This window comes from Marmota flaviventris, chromosome 3 (genome assembly GCF_047511675.1).
Source record: "Marmota flaviventris isolate mMarFla1 chromosome 3, mMarFla1.hap1, whole genome shotgun sequence".
In the NCBI taxonomy this organism is placed as follows: Eukaryota; Metazoa; Chordata; class Mammalia; order Rodentia; family Sciuridae; genus Marmota; species Marmota flaviventris.
In genome coordinates, this window is record NC_092500.1 from 5,205,729 (window position 1) to 5,221,929 (window position 16,201).

General features: G+C 61.0%; 1 protein-coding gene and 1 long non-coding RNA gene across 6 annotated transcripts in view; one reads left to right on the forward strand and one right to left on the reverse strand.

The window, feature by feature from the left end:
* Nucleotides 1-3,575: 3,575 nt before the first annotated feature.
* Parvb (parvin beta) overlaps nucleotides 3,576-16,201 on the reverse strand; it is a 78,895-nt gene continuing 66,269 nt past the window's right edge. For 3 of the 5 annotated variants that reach the window (XM_071609405.1, XM_071609402.1, XM_071609404.1), the window contains 4 exons: nucleotides 15,016-15,084; nucleotides 11,957-12,058; nucleotides 8,108-8,180; nucleotides 3,576-6,170 (listed from right to left, as the gene is read on the reverse strand). In XM_071609405.1, coding sequence (XP_071465506.1) covers nucleotides 8,155-8,180; nucleotides 11,957-12,058; nucleotides 15,016-15,084 — 197 coding nt within the window. In that variant the 3' untranslated portion in view covers nucleotides 3,576-6,170; nucleotides 8,108-8,154. Of the gene's footprint in view, nucleotides 6,171-8,107; nucleotides 8,181-11,956; nucleotides 12,059-14,201; nucleotides 14,660-15,015; nucleotides 15,085-16,201 lie in introns of those variants that run through there. The other 2 variants (XM_071609406.1, XM_071609403.1) reach the window with 1 other exon arrangement.
* LOC139705142 (uncharacterized) lies at nucleotides 5,468-6,492 on the forward strand. The gene is made up of 2 exons (XR_011706998.1): nucleotides 5,468-5,568; nucleotides 5,696-6,492. It is a non-coding gene; the product is annotated as an uncharacterized lncRNA (long non-coding RNA).

Here is a 16,201-nt window from a genome sequence, read left to right on the forward strand (position 1 = left end):
CCCTCTCCTACACGACACTGAACATTAGGACACCCAAGAAATCTACCATGACATGTTTTCTTAACATTTCACTCATATACGGATTTGCCAAATGCTCAAAATGCCTTTTATCACCGTGTGTGTGTGTGTGTGTGCACACGCATGTTTGTGCACACATGTGCACGTGTGTTTATTACTCAAGGGTCCAATCAGAGACCACATGCTGCTGTGATTGCCTTGGTGACTCGTGACTTGTAGAGCCCTTGGATATAGAACAGTCTTTCAAGACATTAACACTTTTAAAGCGTCCTGGTCAGCGGGCTGTGGAACCCACCATTTGTCACTCTTTGGTTCCTCTTATTGACTATTCCCCCGCTGGCTCTAAGTCACCCTCTTGTTGTTGTTTCTTGGTCCCTACATGTCTAGGCGTTTGTATTGAAGGTTGGACAGCACAGGTTTATGTGGAGAGCTGGACTGTGCAGCACCTGGGTCACCTTGCTCCCTCTCTGTTCCTAGGGCTCTCAGGCCTGGTCTGCTTCTCATCTAATGCCTCAAACCACGGCTTCCTGTCTTTAGTTTTCTGGTTCTTTCTGGAGGAAACGTAACTCCATAGCCAAAAACTCTTTTCCCATAAGTACCTGTCCATCAAAAAGAGGGGTATATAGTCCAAGTTCAAACTGATGACCCGATCTTAACAAAGTCATCGAAATGAGCCTCCTAAAGGACAAAGCAACACGGCATGTCCCCCAGTGACGCGCTGAGAACACCTCTGCCCCAAGGTGCATGAAGCCTCCAACAGCCCAAGGTCCGATGGTAATGCACGACCCGTTTCTGCCCTGGGGATGAAGGACGTGATGGAGACGGCTGAATACAGCCCAGGTGGCAGTTAGCTCATGCCGCCCCATCTGCTGATCAGGACACCTGTGCTGTGTCACGTGAGAGTGCTGCTAGGAAACAGACCCAGGCGCAGAGGGAGGTGGTGTGTAACACTCTGAATAACGTGGGGGAGATGGCGCACTCGGGTAAACAAGGCAACGTGGGTGGAAAGACACACATGGTTATTATTTCAAGAGAGGGGCACAGAGATACAAGGAGAAGAGGGTGAAGCCCCGCGTGGAGCGATGGCAACATTTACAGGCTCTAGGTACCACCCCTGGTCTCTGCCTCCAGCTCTCCTTTGATACTGTATAAAAATAAGCCACGAGGGCCAGGTGGGGCGGAGCGCGCTGGTGATCCTGCACCCGGGATCCCAGCTGCTTGGGAGGCTGAGGCAGGAGGATCCTAAATTCAAGGCTAGACTCAGCAACTTAGTGAGACCCTGTCTCCAAATAAAAAAATTTTTAAAAGGCTGGGAGTTGTAGCTCAGCCATAGAGCGCTGGCCTCGTACTTGTGAGGCCCTGGGTTCAATTCCCAGCACCACATAAAAATAAGCAAATGAAATAAAGGTCCATCAACAACTAAAAAATTACTTAAAAAAATAAAAGGGGCTGGGGATGTGGCTCAGTGTCGGAGCACCCCTGGGTTCAATCCCCAGTATCCCCCCCACCAAACTTTCTAAAAATTAAATAAATTTTTTAAAAAAACCATTAAGAGAAAAAAGTCCTTATTCTCACCCCGTCATTAGGGATGCAGGGGTGTGCTCGGCTCACCGTCACACACTGTTCCTCACCACACCACCACTGTCATGGCGTCACAGCCACCAGAGCCTGCCCTGGAGCCTGCCCCTGGGTGACCCGCCTCCTGTTCACTAGTCGATTCGTTTTAAAAAGTTGGTGTGGGGAAGAGACTCTAGAGCCAGTCCACCAGATCACCGGATCAGCAAAGGCCATGTGGCCTTGAAAGTGACGTGGGCCTTGGAGGCGACCTGGTGCCCTGGCTCTGCCCTCAGGCCTCTCACTCGCCCATCCCAGAGCCATCGGCTCCACTCCACGCGGCAGGCACCCCCTGCTTGTCCTCCGCCTCCTGTCTCCAGAGTCTCCAGGCCCTGTCCCCTGCTGCACCCTGGGGCGCCTAGCATGGGGCTTGGCATGAAGCAGGCACTTGGTAAATACCCAGCGCGTGCTGGGGTCCTGAGGGGTGAGGCTCCGGGTCCCCCGCTCTGTGGCCCGGGGAGAGCCTGCCCCCCAGCAGTGACAACTCATGGGATCAATTAAAACTCCAAGGACGGGGGAGTTTCCACTTAGAGCCGAGCTTCCCCACAAGTCCAGGTCCTGGAAGAGCAGCGAGTGTCCACCCTGCAGCGGCCGAGGTGGGGCCAGCCATAGTGCTGAGCCTCCTCTCCACTCTGAGGCCTGCTCCCTGGGCTGCAAGGCAAGGAGGGGACCCCTCCTGCAAAGACCCTCCCACAGCGAGAGGACGGCTGGACTGGGGGCTCCTAAGGGCCCTGAGAGCAAAGGTGTCCACCCAGAAGGCGACAGAACAACTTTTAAGAGAAAGGCTCAGCGCAGGTCTGGAGCCGGCCTGGGGCCCTGGGCTCCTCGGCTGGCCTCCTTGGACTCCCTGCGGTGTCCTTCGTCACTGCGGCTCACCTGCAGGGCTCAGGCCAGGGGCGAGGTCTGTCCGCTTGCCCAGGTCTGCACGAACCAGACCCTGAGCAAAATGCCCACTGAACAGGGCCAGCAAGCTCTCTGGAGAGCCGCTCACCACTGCTGGCCTCAAAGAACCAGCACGGAGGGGAACGGTTCCGTCCTCCTCCATATTAACAGGGAGCCCCCCACAGAGGCAGTGGACATGGGCTGGCTCAGGGCTTCCAAGCCACAGCACCACGGGCATCTGAGCAGGATGGCTCTTTGCTGGCCTCATCAGAGCAGGCCAGCAGCACACCTTTCCTGAGTTGTGACGACCAGCACTGTCCCCAGACCCTGCTACACATCCCTGAGGGCAGAACAGGTGGGGACGGCTGGTTTTGAGGGCGGGAGGCTGAACTATCCCTCAGAGCCCTGCGCTGGAAGGCCCGGGTGAGCTGACCTACCGGCGGCCACCCAGGGACAAACTTGGACTCCACCCTGTGTGCGTCTCGGACCAGCTTCTCACAGCCCCCATCTGTCATTTTCTGTTTCTTAAATAGCACTGCTACTTGGCCGTCCTGCTGCCCGCCCAGGGCTGGCCACAGCTGTAGCAGTCCTAGGCTCCTGCAGTGTCCCAGGACTTCTGCCCAGGAGGGTTGGAGGTGGGGCTGGTGTAGATCACCAAGTTTAGGCCACCACTGCCGGTTACCTGGGTCCCCTGCCCCAGAGTCAAGGGTGGTCACTCACTAGTTAGCACACGAGGCTTCGTGACTTCCTGTCCCCTCCACAGCAGTGGCCGATTTATCCAGCCTGTGCCCAGGGCCAGCAGTGGTCCAGTTCTAGCCAGAGGGCCCAGCAGGCGGGGCTGTGGAGTCACGTGGGCCCAGCACTGGGCAGCCGGGCAGCAAGAGAAAAATAGCAGCCAAAAGAGCAGGCGGCCGAGCGGCCCTTTATTGGAATAAATAACAGCACGCGAGGCGCCTGGGGCACTTCCCCAGCCACAGCTCCCGCTCGAGGGCGCTGGGCCTTCATGTCGCAAGCAGCATGGCTTCCTGCTGTCAGCCAGGCGGGTCTGATCAAAGCACAGCCAGGGCTTTAGTGGCTTTTATTTAATATCCAGAAATCCAAAGGAAACGTCCTTTGAACAATTAAAAAGACAATAACATAGCGGCACACAAAGGAACAGAGGATTCAGCTATTCCAAAATAAAACCGCCCTCCACCACAGCCGCAGGACACGGGGGGGGGGGGGGTGGGGGGTGGGGCGGGTCAGGCTTGCACAAGGCCACGTGGGAAGGGGCCACAGCTGCAGGTGGCCAGGCCAGGGGCCGGACCAGCCCCCGCCCAGGAGCCTGGGAACCCGGGACTCCTTGTGCAGGGGCTGTCCACGCCTTTGCCCCCATGGGTGGACACAAATGGCCTTGCCTTCACCTCGCTGCCATGGGCCAGGCCCCGCTTCAGAGAAAAATCATCATGAGGATGTGGCCTGGAAGGAGGAAGAACCTTCCAGAACTTCCAGAACTTCCCGGCACAGGGGCCCTCAGAGCCGGCCCTCCCTCTCCCACCCAGGCCGGGCAGGGATCAAGAACAAGGAGACCTGAAGGGACCCTGCAGGTCGTCTGCACCCACAGCCCCAGGAGAGACCCTGCCTCCTAAACCTCAGCCTTTACCGGTCCTGCTGTGAGCCAGCCGCCTGCCCGGCTCCCGCACATCCGCGGCCCCTCAAAGTGTCCTTCTTGAAAGGGAAGAGCGGGGAGTGGCCTGGCCTGAGGCTAGGCGAGTGTCCAGCAGGGCTTTAGGGGCTGCCTCAGAAGCTGAAGCCCCTCCCGCTGACCACGACCTCCCCCTGGATGACGTGGATCAGGCTGAAGCTGCCCGAGTTGGCTAAGAGGCCACAGGTGCGCTCTCCAGATCCTCATCTCCGTCCCCCTCGCCCCCGAAACCCCTGGGGATGAGCAACGTCCCCCCAGGCCCGCCTGAGAGCAAGGCCGGGCGGGTCCAGGCCACCGGCCCTGGTGGCTAGGACTCTGTGCGAGTCATGAAGGCAGCGCGGAACGTTCCGGCCCCGGATATTTTGTCAAGGAGGTCTTTAATGTCACTGCATCCCGCAGGAGATGCCGTAATGCCGTTTTAATTATTTCTTTCTCCTGCTGGGAAACCACCTCCATCAAAATGCTCTTCTCAACCCATCCCAGCCTAGCAACTGAGCCAGGGAGGACATTCAGAGCACTCTCAGCCTTCAGCCCGACCTTCAATCAACATTAACCCTGACCCCCAGCCCCGGTCTGCAGGGGGCGGGGGTCTAAGAGGCGGAGAGGCCTGTCCTCCTGTCACTAATGAGCACACAGAGCTTGGAGAGGGGGCTGGCCGGGCAGGGGCCAGGAGGAGACAGCAGGGGAAGGGCCAGGGCATGCCACAGAGCAGGACGCCCTACGGCCAGGGCCCGGCCAGAGAACACAGCTGAGGGGACGCCATTCCTCTCCTTGCAAGCCAAGGTGACCAGGGTGAAGAGCTTAACTAGGTGACACAGAGAGGGAGATGCCATGGGAGCACCGTGAGGACAGAGATGGACACTGCATGCCCCCCTCATGGGCTGTATCGTGTCCCCTAAATTCAGCCCCAAAGCCCAGGGCTGCAGTGTGACCACATCTGGACATGGGCCTTAAAGAGGTAACAAGGAAATGAGGTCATGTGGGCGGGCCCTGCCTCGTGTGACTTGTGTCCTTAACAGAGACGCTGGCAGAGGGGGACCTGTGAAGACCAGGGAGACGCGGCCAAGGACGAGGCCACCTTGCCCCTCGACCTTGGCTTCCAAGCTACGGGACGTGGATCCTCTGTACTCTGAGCCTCCCGCCCTGCGGGCCTAGCAAAGGAACAGACCGCCATCCCCGACGGGCCATCCCCGAAGGGCCATCCCCCGACGGGCCATCCCCGAAGGGCCATCCCAGACAGGCCTCGGGATCAAGCCGCCTCCAGCCAACTCCTGACCAGCCCTGGGCCGCTGCAGGAAGCCAAGGAACACCCCCAGCCAATCCTCCCTCTGCCTGTGGCAGGGCACGGGTCCTGGGAGCTCACGCTAAAGGTCAGTAAGAACACAGAGTGGCCAAGAAGTCACGGGAACCAGAGGGAGGGAGGACACTGTGTCACACCCAGGGTTCCGGGGACGTGAGAGTTGAGTTTTTTAATTGCAAAACCCTTTTGTCAAAAAGGCCCCTCGTCCAAGGGCAGCCCCGCCGGGGAAATGCCCGAGCCCCGCACAGCCAGGGTGGACGGAGAGACCAGGCCACCAGTGGGAGCGGCAGCGCGGCCAGCGGAGGTTGGGCCCGAGCTTCTCCGTGTCATCTTTTGACAACACAGTCAACCCCTCGGCCTGCCCGGAGGGAGGGAGGGAGACCCGGAGCCCAGCCGTGTCTAGAGGCTGCATTTTCCGAGGTCTTGGCCACTGCAGGGTTGCAAGGAAAGCAGGTGAATGGCCACCAAAGCAGGCAGGGATGGGAGGGGCCACACAGCCGGGGCGGAGCAGGGCGTCTCCCTGAGAAGGGCCTGGGCCTGGGGCACGGTCCCCGCTTCTCTTGCCCCGACCGTCCCGCGCCGTCTGGGGTCCCCGTCACTCCACATTCTTGTACTTGGTGAACAAGTTGTACAGCACCCGCAGGGTGGACTTGAGGTCAAGGTTCACCACATCTGCAGAAGGACACAGAGACACCGTTGGCAGAGGAGAGAATGTGCCCCGCCTGGGGTCACCACGGGCTCTCAGCCACCATGGGCACAGCTGAGCGCTTCGGCATGAGACTACTGGCCGGCGCATGCAGGAGACCCCGGCGTGATCATCCCCGGACACACAGGCTGCGTGGAGAGCCCCCACCAGGGCCACCACCTTTTGTGGGGACAAGCACACAGGCCTCCTGGGATCTGTATCAGGACATGTTCAAGGATGGGTGGGCAGGTGGCCAAGGGCACTTCCCGGATGGAAGGCCAACTCCAATAACACGCACGGACCCATGGACTCTAAGTGTGGGCTGCTGTCTTCGGTGGGGAGGGGACCTTGTTGGGAGTTGGGCACCTGGCTCTTCTCACATGCTCTGTGGCCTCACATGCGTGACTTGGATGGTCTGGGCTCCCGCCTCCTCTCCTCTTAACCCAGTGATGCTGAAGGCCCTCAGCTCAGCCCCCCATGTCGAGGGCCACCCTGCACCAGCCCTGTGGGTAACTAGTCCTGAGAGCCAGACACGGCAGGCGCAGTCGGCTCTGGACCTACCACCTCCCCGGGACCTGGGGTCCCAGCTTGTCCAGGTGGGTCACTGGCACGGCCTCCTGCCCTCCCCCGTTTGCAGATGAGAAGACCAAGATGGCGGCCGGGAATGGCTTGCCTACCTGAGGGAGCTCCAGTACTCTGTGGGGGGCCCAGAGCCCCTGGCCCCCTGGGTCACCCCAGCCCCCAAAAGCCAGGGTAGGTGCAGTGGGGAGGGCAGAGGCCACAGAGATCAGGCGGCCATCATGGGGACACGTGCAGGTGTAAGCCAGCACCCTGCTCCCTGTCCTGACAGAACCCACCCTCACGGGGTCACAGGACTTACACCCCCTCAGCTGCCCCAGATCTGACATCAAAAGGCTTCAAAAGCCACATTGGGGTGCCCCACCAGACCCTGGTACCCACAGGACCATGTGGCTCCCACAGCAGGACGGGAGTCCCTCCTGGGGCCCCACGAACCCAGCCTCTCCCCAGAGGCGCTGGGTGTCCCTGTGGGCTCCCAGGCCCCTGTGAACCGCCAGATAAGGCGAGGTCTTCCCAGCCAAGGGCCCTCCTGTGTGCAGGCGGGACCACAGCTCCTGGCCCTGCGGCGTCCTCCTGTGGGGCCCGGGGGGATGGAGGTCACGGTTTTTTTCACGCAGGACCCGTCAGTGCCTCGGGTGTTCAGCACCCCCCACCCCGCGACTTCCCAAGAGGGCCACAGGGTGCTGCTCACCCTGAATCCCCCAGGGCCCCTGCCCAGCTCCTGCACTGACCAGGACACCGGGCGGCCAATGCCATGGCCGTGCCAGGTTCTGGGGTCCCTAGACCAGGAGCATCAGAGGCCAGGAAACTTGATATCAAGGGAAACTGCTGGGTCCACCCTCACCCTGACCTCAGTCGGCACCCTAAGAAGCGCCCCCACCCCCACTCAGGTGCTGGCTCAGGTCTCTGGGACAGGTGACGACCCCCAGCCAGGCGGGGTGCTGGGTGAGCCCTCAGGCTGCCTGGGCCGTCCCTCCGAGACCCGCCGGGATGTGAAGGTGCCGTCCCGCTCAGGAGCCTCGCCCTCTGCCCGCCGTCGGGAGGCCCCCTTAAATCTGGGAGCCTTTAATGTCCTCTCAGGGCACGAAACTCCTTTTCCAGCCGAGCGGCCAAGGCCAGAGGTCTTCAGCCCTGAGGTCTGCAGGCAGAGGCCGCGTCCTTCAAAACCAAGAGGCTCTTACAGAACTGGCCCTGCTGACCCTGCCCACACGCTCAGCCTGGACCCCGAACAGGGGAAATGAGCCGGAGACACGGACGTCCAGGGTCCAGCCACTTCTAAGTCCTGGTTTCCGCCCCTGCCACATGGGAGCCTGCCAAGGGCCTCCTGCCAAGGGCCGGGCATTACCTTCAGGGCGAGCCTTGGGCCTCCTCAGTCCGCCGTCCAGCATCAGCTCAAAGGCGAATGACACGTTGTGGACCTGCCAAGGAAGAATCAGTTCAGGACCTGTGGCCACCTGCACTGGGCCTGCCCGTGACCCGCTGATGAGGTGACGGGAACAAGGGTGGGCATGAGGGAGCCTCGACTCAGCCGCAAGGACCCAGGGAGCCTGGGGCAGAGCCCGGGAGGGAGCAGAGAGAAGGGACACTCCTCCTCACACCAGGCTTCTGGGGCTGGGGGACGGGAGGAGGGAGGCACGGGCCTGGTCTCGAGGCCTCGTGACCACGGTGCCTGCTCTGCCCCAGACCCAGACCCACAAGGAGAAGCGGCAGGGATCCCATTTTACAGACGAGGAAACTGAGGCTCAAGGAGGACAAGATCCTTGCAGAGCAGCCAGTCCTGGGCACTGCCCTGCACAAAGCAGCCCCTGCTAACTGCCGCAGCGGCTGTGAGGAGTGGGCACACACAGGGTGGCCTGGTCAACTGCAGGACACGGTGCTCTGCAGGCGGCAGGGGCTCAGCCCTGAACAGGCACCGTGGACCCTGTTGGAACTGAAGTCAGCTGGAGGGTGGCTGCAGAGTCGGCCTGGCCCAGCGCTGCCCGATGCAGCTGCCCTACCCCGCGTGGCTCCTCCCTGTGACCACAGGGTCTAGTGCCACTCGCTCCAAGGGGCTTGATTCACTCCTTCTGCTAGTGACTACTGGAGAGTCACTAGCAGACCAGGGGCCGCTGGGCTGTGCTCAACGTCCAGGGTCAGCCACACCACACCCAGCACCCACTGCCGCCAAACCCACAGGCTCCACACAGGACTCAGCTGGGAAGGACTCGGGGCCCTGAGCCACGAACTCCCCGTGAGCAGTAATGTCCCCCTGATTTCAGTGTAAGTGCAGCAGAAACAAGTGATAATTTAGAAAAATATATTTTTAGCAGTAGATGGACACAATATCTTCATTTTTTTTTAATGTGTTGCTGAGAATTGAACCCAGAGCCTCACATGCTAGGCAAGTGCTCTACCACTGAGCCACCGCCCCAGCCCCAGATAATGATTTTACTGCCAGCACCAGTTACTAATTAACTGGGGCCAGGCGCATGGCACACGCCTGTTATCCCAGCAACTTGGGAGGCTGAGGCAGGAGGATCACGAGTTCAAAGTCAGCCTCAGCAACTTAATGAGGCCCTGAAGAGCTTAGGAAGACCCTGTCTCAAAAAAATAAAACACAAAAAGGGCTGGGGACGTGGCTCAGTGGTTAAGCACCGCTGGGTTCAATCCCTGGTGCCAAAAATAAATCAAGGACTAACCAGGGAAAAGGTGTTTGGCAAAATCACCCTCAGGGAGTGGCACCCAGCTTGGGGTGCCCAGAGAAGCAAAGCACCCGCTGCACGCCAGCCCCGGCCAGGCACGGGGGTGTGGCCCCGAGAGATGCGGGCCATGTGCACAGGCTTGCTGGGCGGGATGACCGGAGGCGCTGCCCTGGGAGGCTCCCTGGCCATCCTGGAGGCAGACTGGAATCAGCCGATGGAAACAGGACAGGCCCACGGACAAGGGCAGGACCTGGGGATGGGGGCTGCGCCTCTGGGCCCAAGGGTGGGGTGAGCCCTGGGAGCAGAGACGGGGCTGGAGCCAGGATGGGCAGCTCGGCAGGGAGAGCGGCCACGGGGCTAGGCGGGGCGGGACGTCCATGCCAAGAGAGGTGCAGGCTTGAAGAGATGGAGCCTGCAGCGAGCATGGCCATCCGGGTCCAGCGCTCACACCTGTCCTCCGGGGGCCTCTGCCCCTAGCCACCACCAGGGCTCCACGCACGTCCCCACCATGTGTTCGCACGCACGCCAGCAGCAGTCACAGTGGAAAGCCCGGCGGGCACACCTGGCCACCCCACCCCTCGGAGGGCAGAGTCCACGGGGAAGACCCCCCAGGACCCTGCCCGCAGCCCCTCAGCTCGAGGGTGGTGGGTTCTGAGGGGGGATTTGCTTCTGGGTCCTCCTCGGCCGAGACAATGCAGAAAGGAGGGGCCACCGTGCCAGGCCCGTCACCCCCGTCCTCTGGGTGGACGCGCAGGCCAGCAGACAGCTCCTGGGAGGCCCGGAGAGCCCCCCGACGGAGGCTGCTGTGGGACCTGCCACATGTGGCCACGTCCGGCTGGAGGCGCGGCCTTTCTCTCCGCACTTCAGAGGGTCTTAGAAAACCTCCCGAGTGCAGCCGGCCCTTCCAGCTCCCCCCGGGGACTCCGCGACCTTGGCTGGGGGTCGCCCTGAGACCGGCGCCTCTAGTAGAGCGGACTCATCAGCCGGGCACAGGGGGACGCACTCTGGAAGGCCCTCCCTGGGATCTCCGGGGAATAAATTCCACGTCTCCAGACGCCGCGCTGCACGGACGGGAGGTTCTGTGGAACCTCCCCCACAGATGGCCGAAGGGCCCGAGGGGCTTGGAGTGTGCAGAGCCAAAGGCCGCAAGCCGTCCCCAGGCCTCACGGGGCGCCGCCCACCGTGGGGCAGGGCCCTGCTGGGCTGAGCTGCCCCGTCCTGGGGGGGCAGCGCTCGGTGCCTCCCCTGCGCTGCTCTCTGACCCTCTCGGCCCCTCCTCCAGAAAAGGTGGAGCTGCTACCGAGGTCCCCAGAGCCACACCAAAGGTGCCTTGTGGTCTCGGGGCACAGGACACTGGAAACCATGTCACCACTGTCACCCGAGCAGTGCCTAGCACACAGGTGGCAGAACCAGCCTGCCTCTGGTGGCTCAGTCCCCATGGGAAAAGCTGCCAGGCCACAGACAGCTGTCAGACCAGGAGACAGATCGTCGGGGGACATGCCAGCAGCGCTTCGGGACCTTCGCCCAGGAGGAGGACGACGGGAGGCAGGGACAGGGCCCTGGTTCCCGCCGCTTCTCAGGCTGCCACCGCCAGCTCACACCGTCTGCCTCCCTGACTCACGGGTCTGGCACTTTTGAGAAAATAAAGTGACAGACGCCGTGAGCCACGGCGCCCCAGCCCATCCGTGGCCAAGTGTTTACGGCAAGGCACTCGGGCTGCCGTGGCGGGCTGGGCTGGGGGAGCCCACAAGGACAAGCCAGCGGGGGGCATGGGCACCCCCACCCAGGACAGCCCCAAGAATCCTACTGGGAATGTTTTCCTAAGCCAACAGCCACAGAATAGATACAGATGCACAGGTTCTGCACCCTGCAGCTAAGCCAAGTACTGACCGGGACCTCTGGGCAGAGTGACGTCCCCCTGGGCACCGAAGGGCCTCTGTCTCCCTGGCGCTCACTTGGCAGCGGGTGGGGCGGTGTGAGGGGTGATCTGAGCACACCACGGGCCGTGGGTGGGTTCTGTGCAAATCCCACGCCATTTACATAAAGGACAAAAGCGTGGTGGACACTGGTGTCCCCGTGGGTCCTGGCCCCCACCTCCTAAGGACAGAGGGATGTCGGCATCTCTTCAAGAAGCTGCCCGATCGTTTAGTAGGAAAAACATTGGGAATATGTTGCTGCCCAAGAATGGGGAAGGGAGACGCTGGCCACAGAGCTGCCCAGAGGGCACTGGGGACACTCACAAAGAGCAGGAAAACCCGAGGGATGTGTGGCAGGATCTGACCCGGGATCACAAGTACCAGAGCCACAGAAGGCCACGCAAAGGACCCCAAAGGGAAGGTGGAGGACAAACTCTGGTGCCTCGCAGGCTACGATGGCTTCTCAGTCCTTCTGCCGGGAGCTGCGTCCCCCCCAACCCCGGCTTCCATTTGCTCAAGACGCCCCGAGGCTGCGGAGAGTGCTTAGGGTTCCAGTCAGCAGGTCCTGGGCCACCTGGGAGGGGACCGCACACGTACCTTCTGGTCGAAGCTCTCCGGGGTCAGGTAGAAGTTGTGGAGGGGGACAAAGTAGTCCTCGAGAAGACCCATGAGCAGGACCAGGTAAACGCCATCTGCAAACTGCAGGGGACGCCTTGGTGACATTCCCAGCAAACACTTTAACAAACTCAAGGGAGGAGAAACGTTTACAGTGAAATGATCCAAATCATCCAGCCCTCACCTCACCCGGGCAGCAGGTTTGGAACCAAGGCAAGGTGGGACAAAGCTCCCACCCCAGGTCCTGACCCCCAGAGTGGGGAGAGACGGGGAGAAAGAGACGGGGGTGGGGGACAGACACACGCAGACACAGACACAGACATACACGCATACACACACAGACACACACACACAGACACACACACACACAGAGACACACACACAGACACACACAGAGACACAGACACAGACACACACAGACACATACACAGAGACACAGACATACACACACACAGACACACACACACAGAGACACAGACATACACACACACAGACACACACACAGAGACACAGACACACACAGAGACACACACCCAGAGACACAGATACAGACACACACACAGAGACACAGATACAGACACACACACAGAGACACAGATACAGACACACACAGACACAGACATTCACACACATAGACACACACACAGACACAGACACACACACAGAGACACAGACACACACACACAGACACAGACATACACACACAGACACACACAGAGAGACACAGACACAGACACACACAGAGACACACATACATACATAGACACACACACATGCGTGCACACACACACATGCACACACACGTCTGAGCAAGGCACAGGTAGGACCAGGTGCCTGGAGGCTAGTGTCTGGGGTCAGGGGCAGCAGCCTGGCTGAGGCCATGAGTCTGAAACTGTCCCTGTTACTGACACTAGGTCTCAGGGGAGGGCCAGCAAGGATGGGCAGGACCCCCAGCAAGAGCAAGCCCCCCATCGGCGTCTGCAGGTGCAGGTGCAGGGCAGACGGGCCACCTGGTGCGCTGGCTCTCCCTCCGGCCACCACTAAGCACCAGCTGCACCCACGGCTGGGATAATCCCCCCGGGGCCCCTGGAGATGCCAGCCTTTGTGGCACCCCGCATCCAGAGTCCCTTCCCGCTGGGCCCTAAACGTCCTGCACCCACCCTCAGAACAGGTGATGCTGGGCGTGGGAGGGCGGGACAAGGGGCAGCAGGACCCGCCATCTTTTGAAAATGACCTCTGAGGAGCCAAGGCCTGCCTGAGGCTGCCGCAGCCCCCCACAGACAGACACCCAGTGGTGGCCTGCCCTGGCCCACGGCAGGGGACATGCCACTAAGAAATGGAAAGTGTGAAGCTGCTGTTTACAGGGGACAGTCCTTTGGGGTCGCGGCACTGGCCAGGCCCTGGACTCAGCCTGTCGGCTGCTCGGTGGGTGACACGCCGCCTCCTTTACAGACAACGTGACGTTGGAAACAGGAGTGGACGCTGCGGGAAGGAGGACAGATGTGCACTGAAGCGCAGAGTCCAAGCCTGAGGCACCCTGGCTTCTGGTGCTCGGTGCTGGCCCATCTGAAAAGTGACGGCTTGGGGACGCCGGTCAGGACGCGGGGGCAGCCCCCACACCGCCACTTGGCCCTGGCGCCTGCCTTTCTCTGAGTCAATCCGGGAAATGGAGGAGGGTACAAATGGCTGGACAGAGGTACTCGTGTCCCAGGAGCAAGACCAGGGAGACCAGTGTCACCAGGGGCTGGCTGAGTGGGGGACAACTCAGAGCAAGAAAATGTAGATCCCCAGGTGGACCGGACAAGAGGAAAGGCCAGGCAGAGACGCGCTCCTCTGTCTTCTAAGGAGGACGCAGCTGATGTATTTAGGGACCAAAACACACGACAGAGCAGCCGATGCGGGACCCCGTCACCTGAGAAAATGCGCCTTTGAACTCAGCACCTAGACAGGCACGTCCTGCCACGCAGACCGCGCAGATTGCCAGGCAGGGGCCGCATTAGCAAATTGCCAGAAATAATGGATGCATTTTCAATTGATGCGCAAATATGTGCTTTAGAAAAGGGACCAGGGGACTTCCCGGTGCAGACTGGGCTGCCGCTCATTCCCCGCTCATTCCCCGCAGGTAGGGGGAGGGCGCCACAGAGCCCAGGGCACAGCCCTGGGTGAAGGGATTAGGGGTGGTTTTCATTTGTTTTGCTTATCTGCGCTTTCAGGCATTTCTACAATGAACCTGAATTACTTTTTTAATTAGAAAAGCAAATGAGAGAAGTCTAAGGAGGAGAAAGGGGTGAGAGAAATCGCCCAGGGGCTTAAGAAGGATCAGCTGTGCATTAGAGGCGTCAGTGCCAACAGCTCCCAAGGCCCCAGACTAATCCGGGGAGCCTGCGTCCTGTCTGCCAAGGCTGAGGACCTATTTTCACGGCGCCACTTTATCTTGGGGCGGGAGGTGTGCATTCTATCGCAGAAGAAACATTTTATCCACATTCACTGGAGGGGAATTATTCAGCATTTGCCAGGTGCAGGTCACAGGGCCACAGGTGACAGCAGCGGCCTCCACCGCAGGACATCAGACCCGAGGGACGTGCACGTGCAAAGGCGCGTGACAGCGTGGGGTGCAGCCTCGGAGGGTGTGGAGAGTTGGACCCTCTCCCAGAACAGACATGTCGGAGTTCTCGTCCCCAGGACCTGTGAACGTGACCTTATTTGGAAACAGGGTCCTTGCAGAGGTCACGAGGTTGACGTGAAGTCACCAGGGTGGGCGCCAGTGCAACATGGCTGCGTCCTTATGAAAGGGCAAGTTCAGGCCCAGAGACGGCCATGGACGCAGATCGGCCCTGTGTCCACAGCCCAGGAGCACCCAGGGGCTCCCGCCTGCTCGTCCCCGCCCCACCCGGGCTCAGGGCTGCTGGACGCACAGGACAGAGACCCGGGCCCACGGGCCGAGCCCCGCCCACCCGGGGGGCCGAGCCCCGCCCACCCGGGGGGCCGAGCCCCGCCCACGGGCCGAGCCCCGCCCACCCGGGGGGCCGAGCCCCGCCTACCTGGGTCTCCAGCTCCGTCACCTCCAGGTTCAGCTTGGTCAGCTGCTTGTTCACAAAAGTGATGAGCGACTGCAAGGCAGAGCAAGAGGGGACGTCGGGGACAGCACCGGCCCCGTGGGGTGTCCACCGGTACCTACTGCCACCAGGGCTCAGTGAGAAAGTCCCGTGCCAGACACGGGGCGCGTGCGGCCCGCTGTGGCTGGTGGCCTGGGGAGGAGCCCGGCAGGGGGCGGGGTCCCCGGTTCCCTCCAGGCCACTCCCACTGTGGGCCTGAGAAGGACAGTTGGAAGCAGGGGTCAGGGGGAGACCACCAGATCGCGCTGGTCCCTGGCTGGTGGTCCCGCTGACCCCACCTACTGAAAGGAGCAAGGTAACCATGGGCCACACACGTTCCACACAGGGACCACCCTGAGTCACACGGAGGTGGCCCAGGTTACCGTCACGGTGCCCCTGAGAGGGGGCAATGCCCCTGGCCCCACCAGGCAGGTGGGAAACTGAGGCTGGGTCCACACAACCTGCCTCAGGACACAGCCTGGAGGCGAGGACTCTGGTTGAACCTTCCTACCTCACTGTCCACCCATCTGCTCTGTCCCTGGGCCAGTAGTGGCTGGGGGGTGGGGCAGGGCGGGGACTCCTAGGTCCGGTACTTGGGACCTGAGGAAACTAGGAAGGCTCCGTCTGGGAGGACCGTGGGCGATTCCCACAGCCTGTTGTCACGTTTCCAGGACATAAAGATGTCACTGAGCCTGGACTGGCACTTCCCAAAAGTGGGTTCCACAGGACTGTAAGACGTCCTGCCCCCAAATGAAGATGCATAAATCTCACCATCCAAACCCACTTGGGAAGCGCGTCCACCCCATTCCTTCTTGGAGAGTTGCAATGCCAGGTGGCACATTAAAGGCTCTGACAAGTCCTGCACTGAGAAATCCATCCGGGGAAGCTGTCCTGACCTGAGAGCTCCCTCCCTGGCTCACCGCCCACAGCTGCCTCCCCGGTGGGGCGTCCCCAGGCCCTCGGCCAGGTGGCCCCAATCCCTTCTGGAGGCGCAGCGCCCTAGCAGATCTCCACAGCCTCGCTGGACTTTCCCATCCACAGCCTGGCCAACAGGATGCCTGGGTGGGGAGGCCCGGCCTTCCAGCTCCCGCCTGGAGACAAAGAGGCTGATGGCTGTGAATGTGGCTTCGCA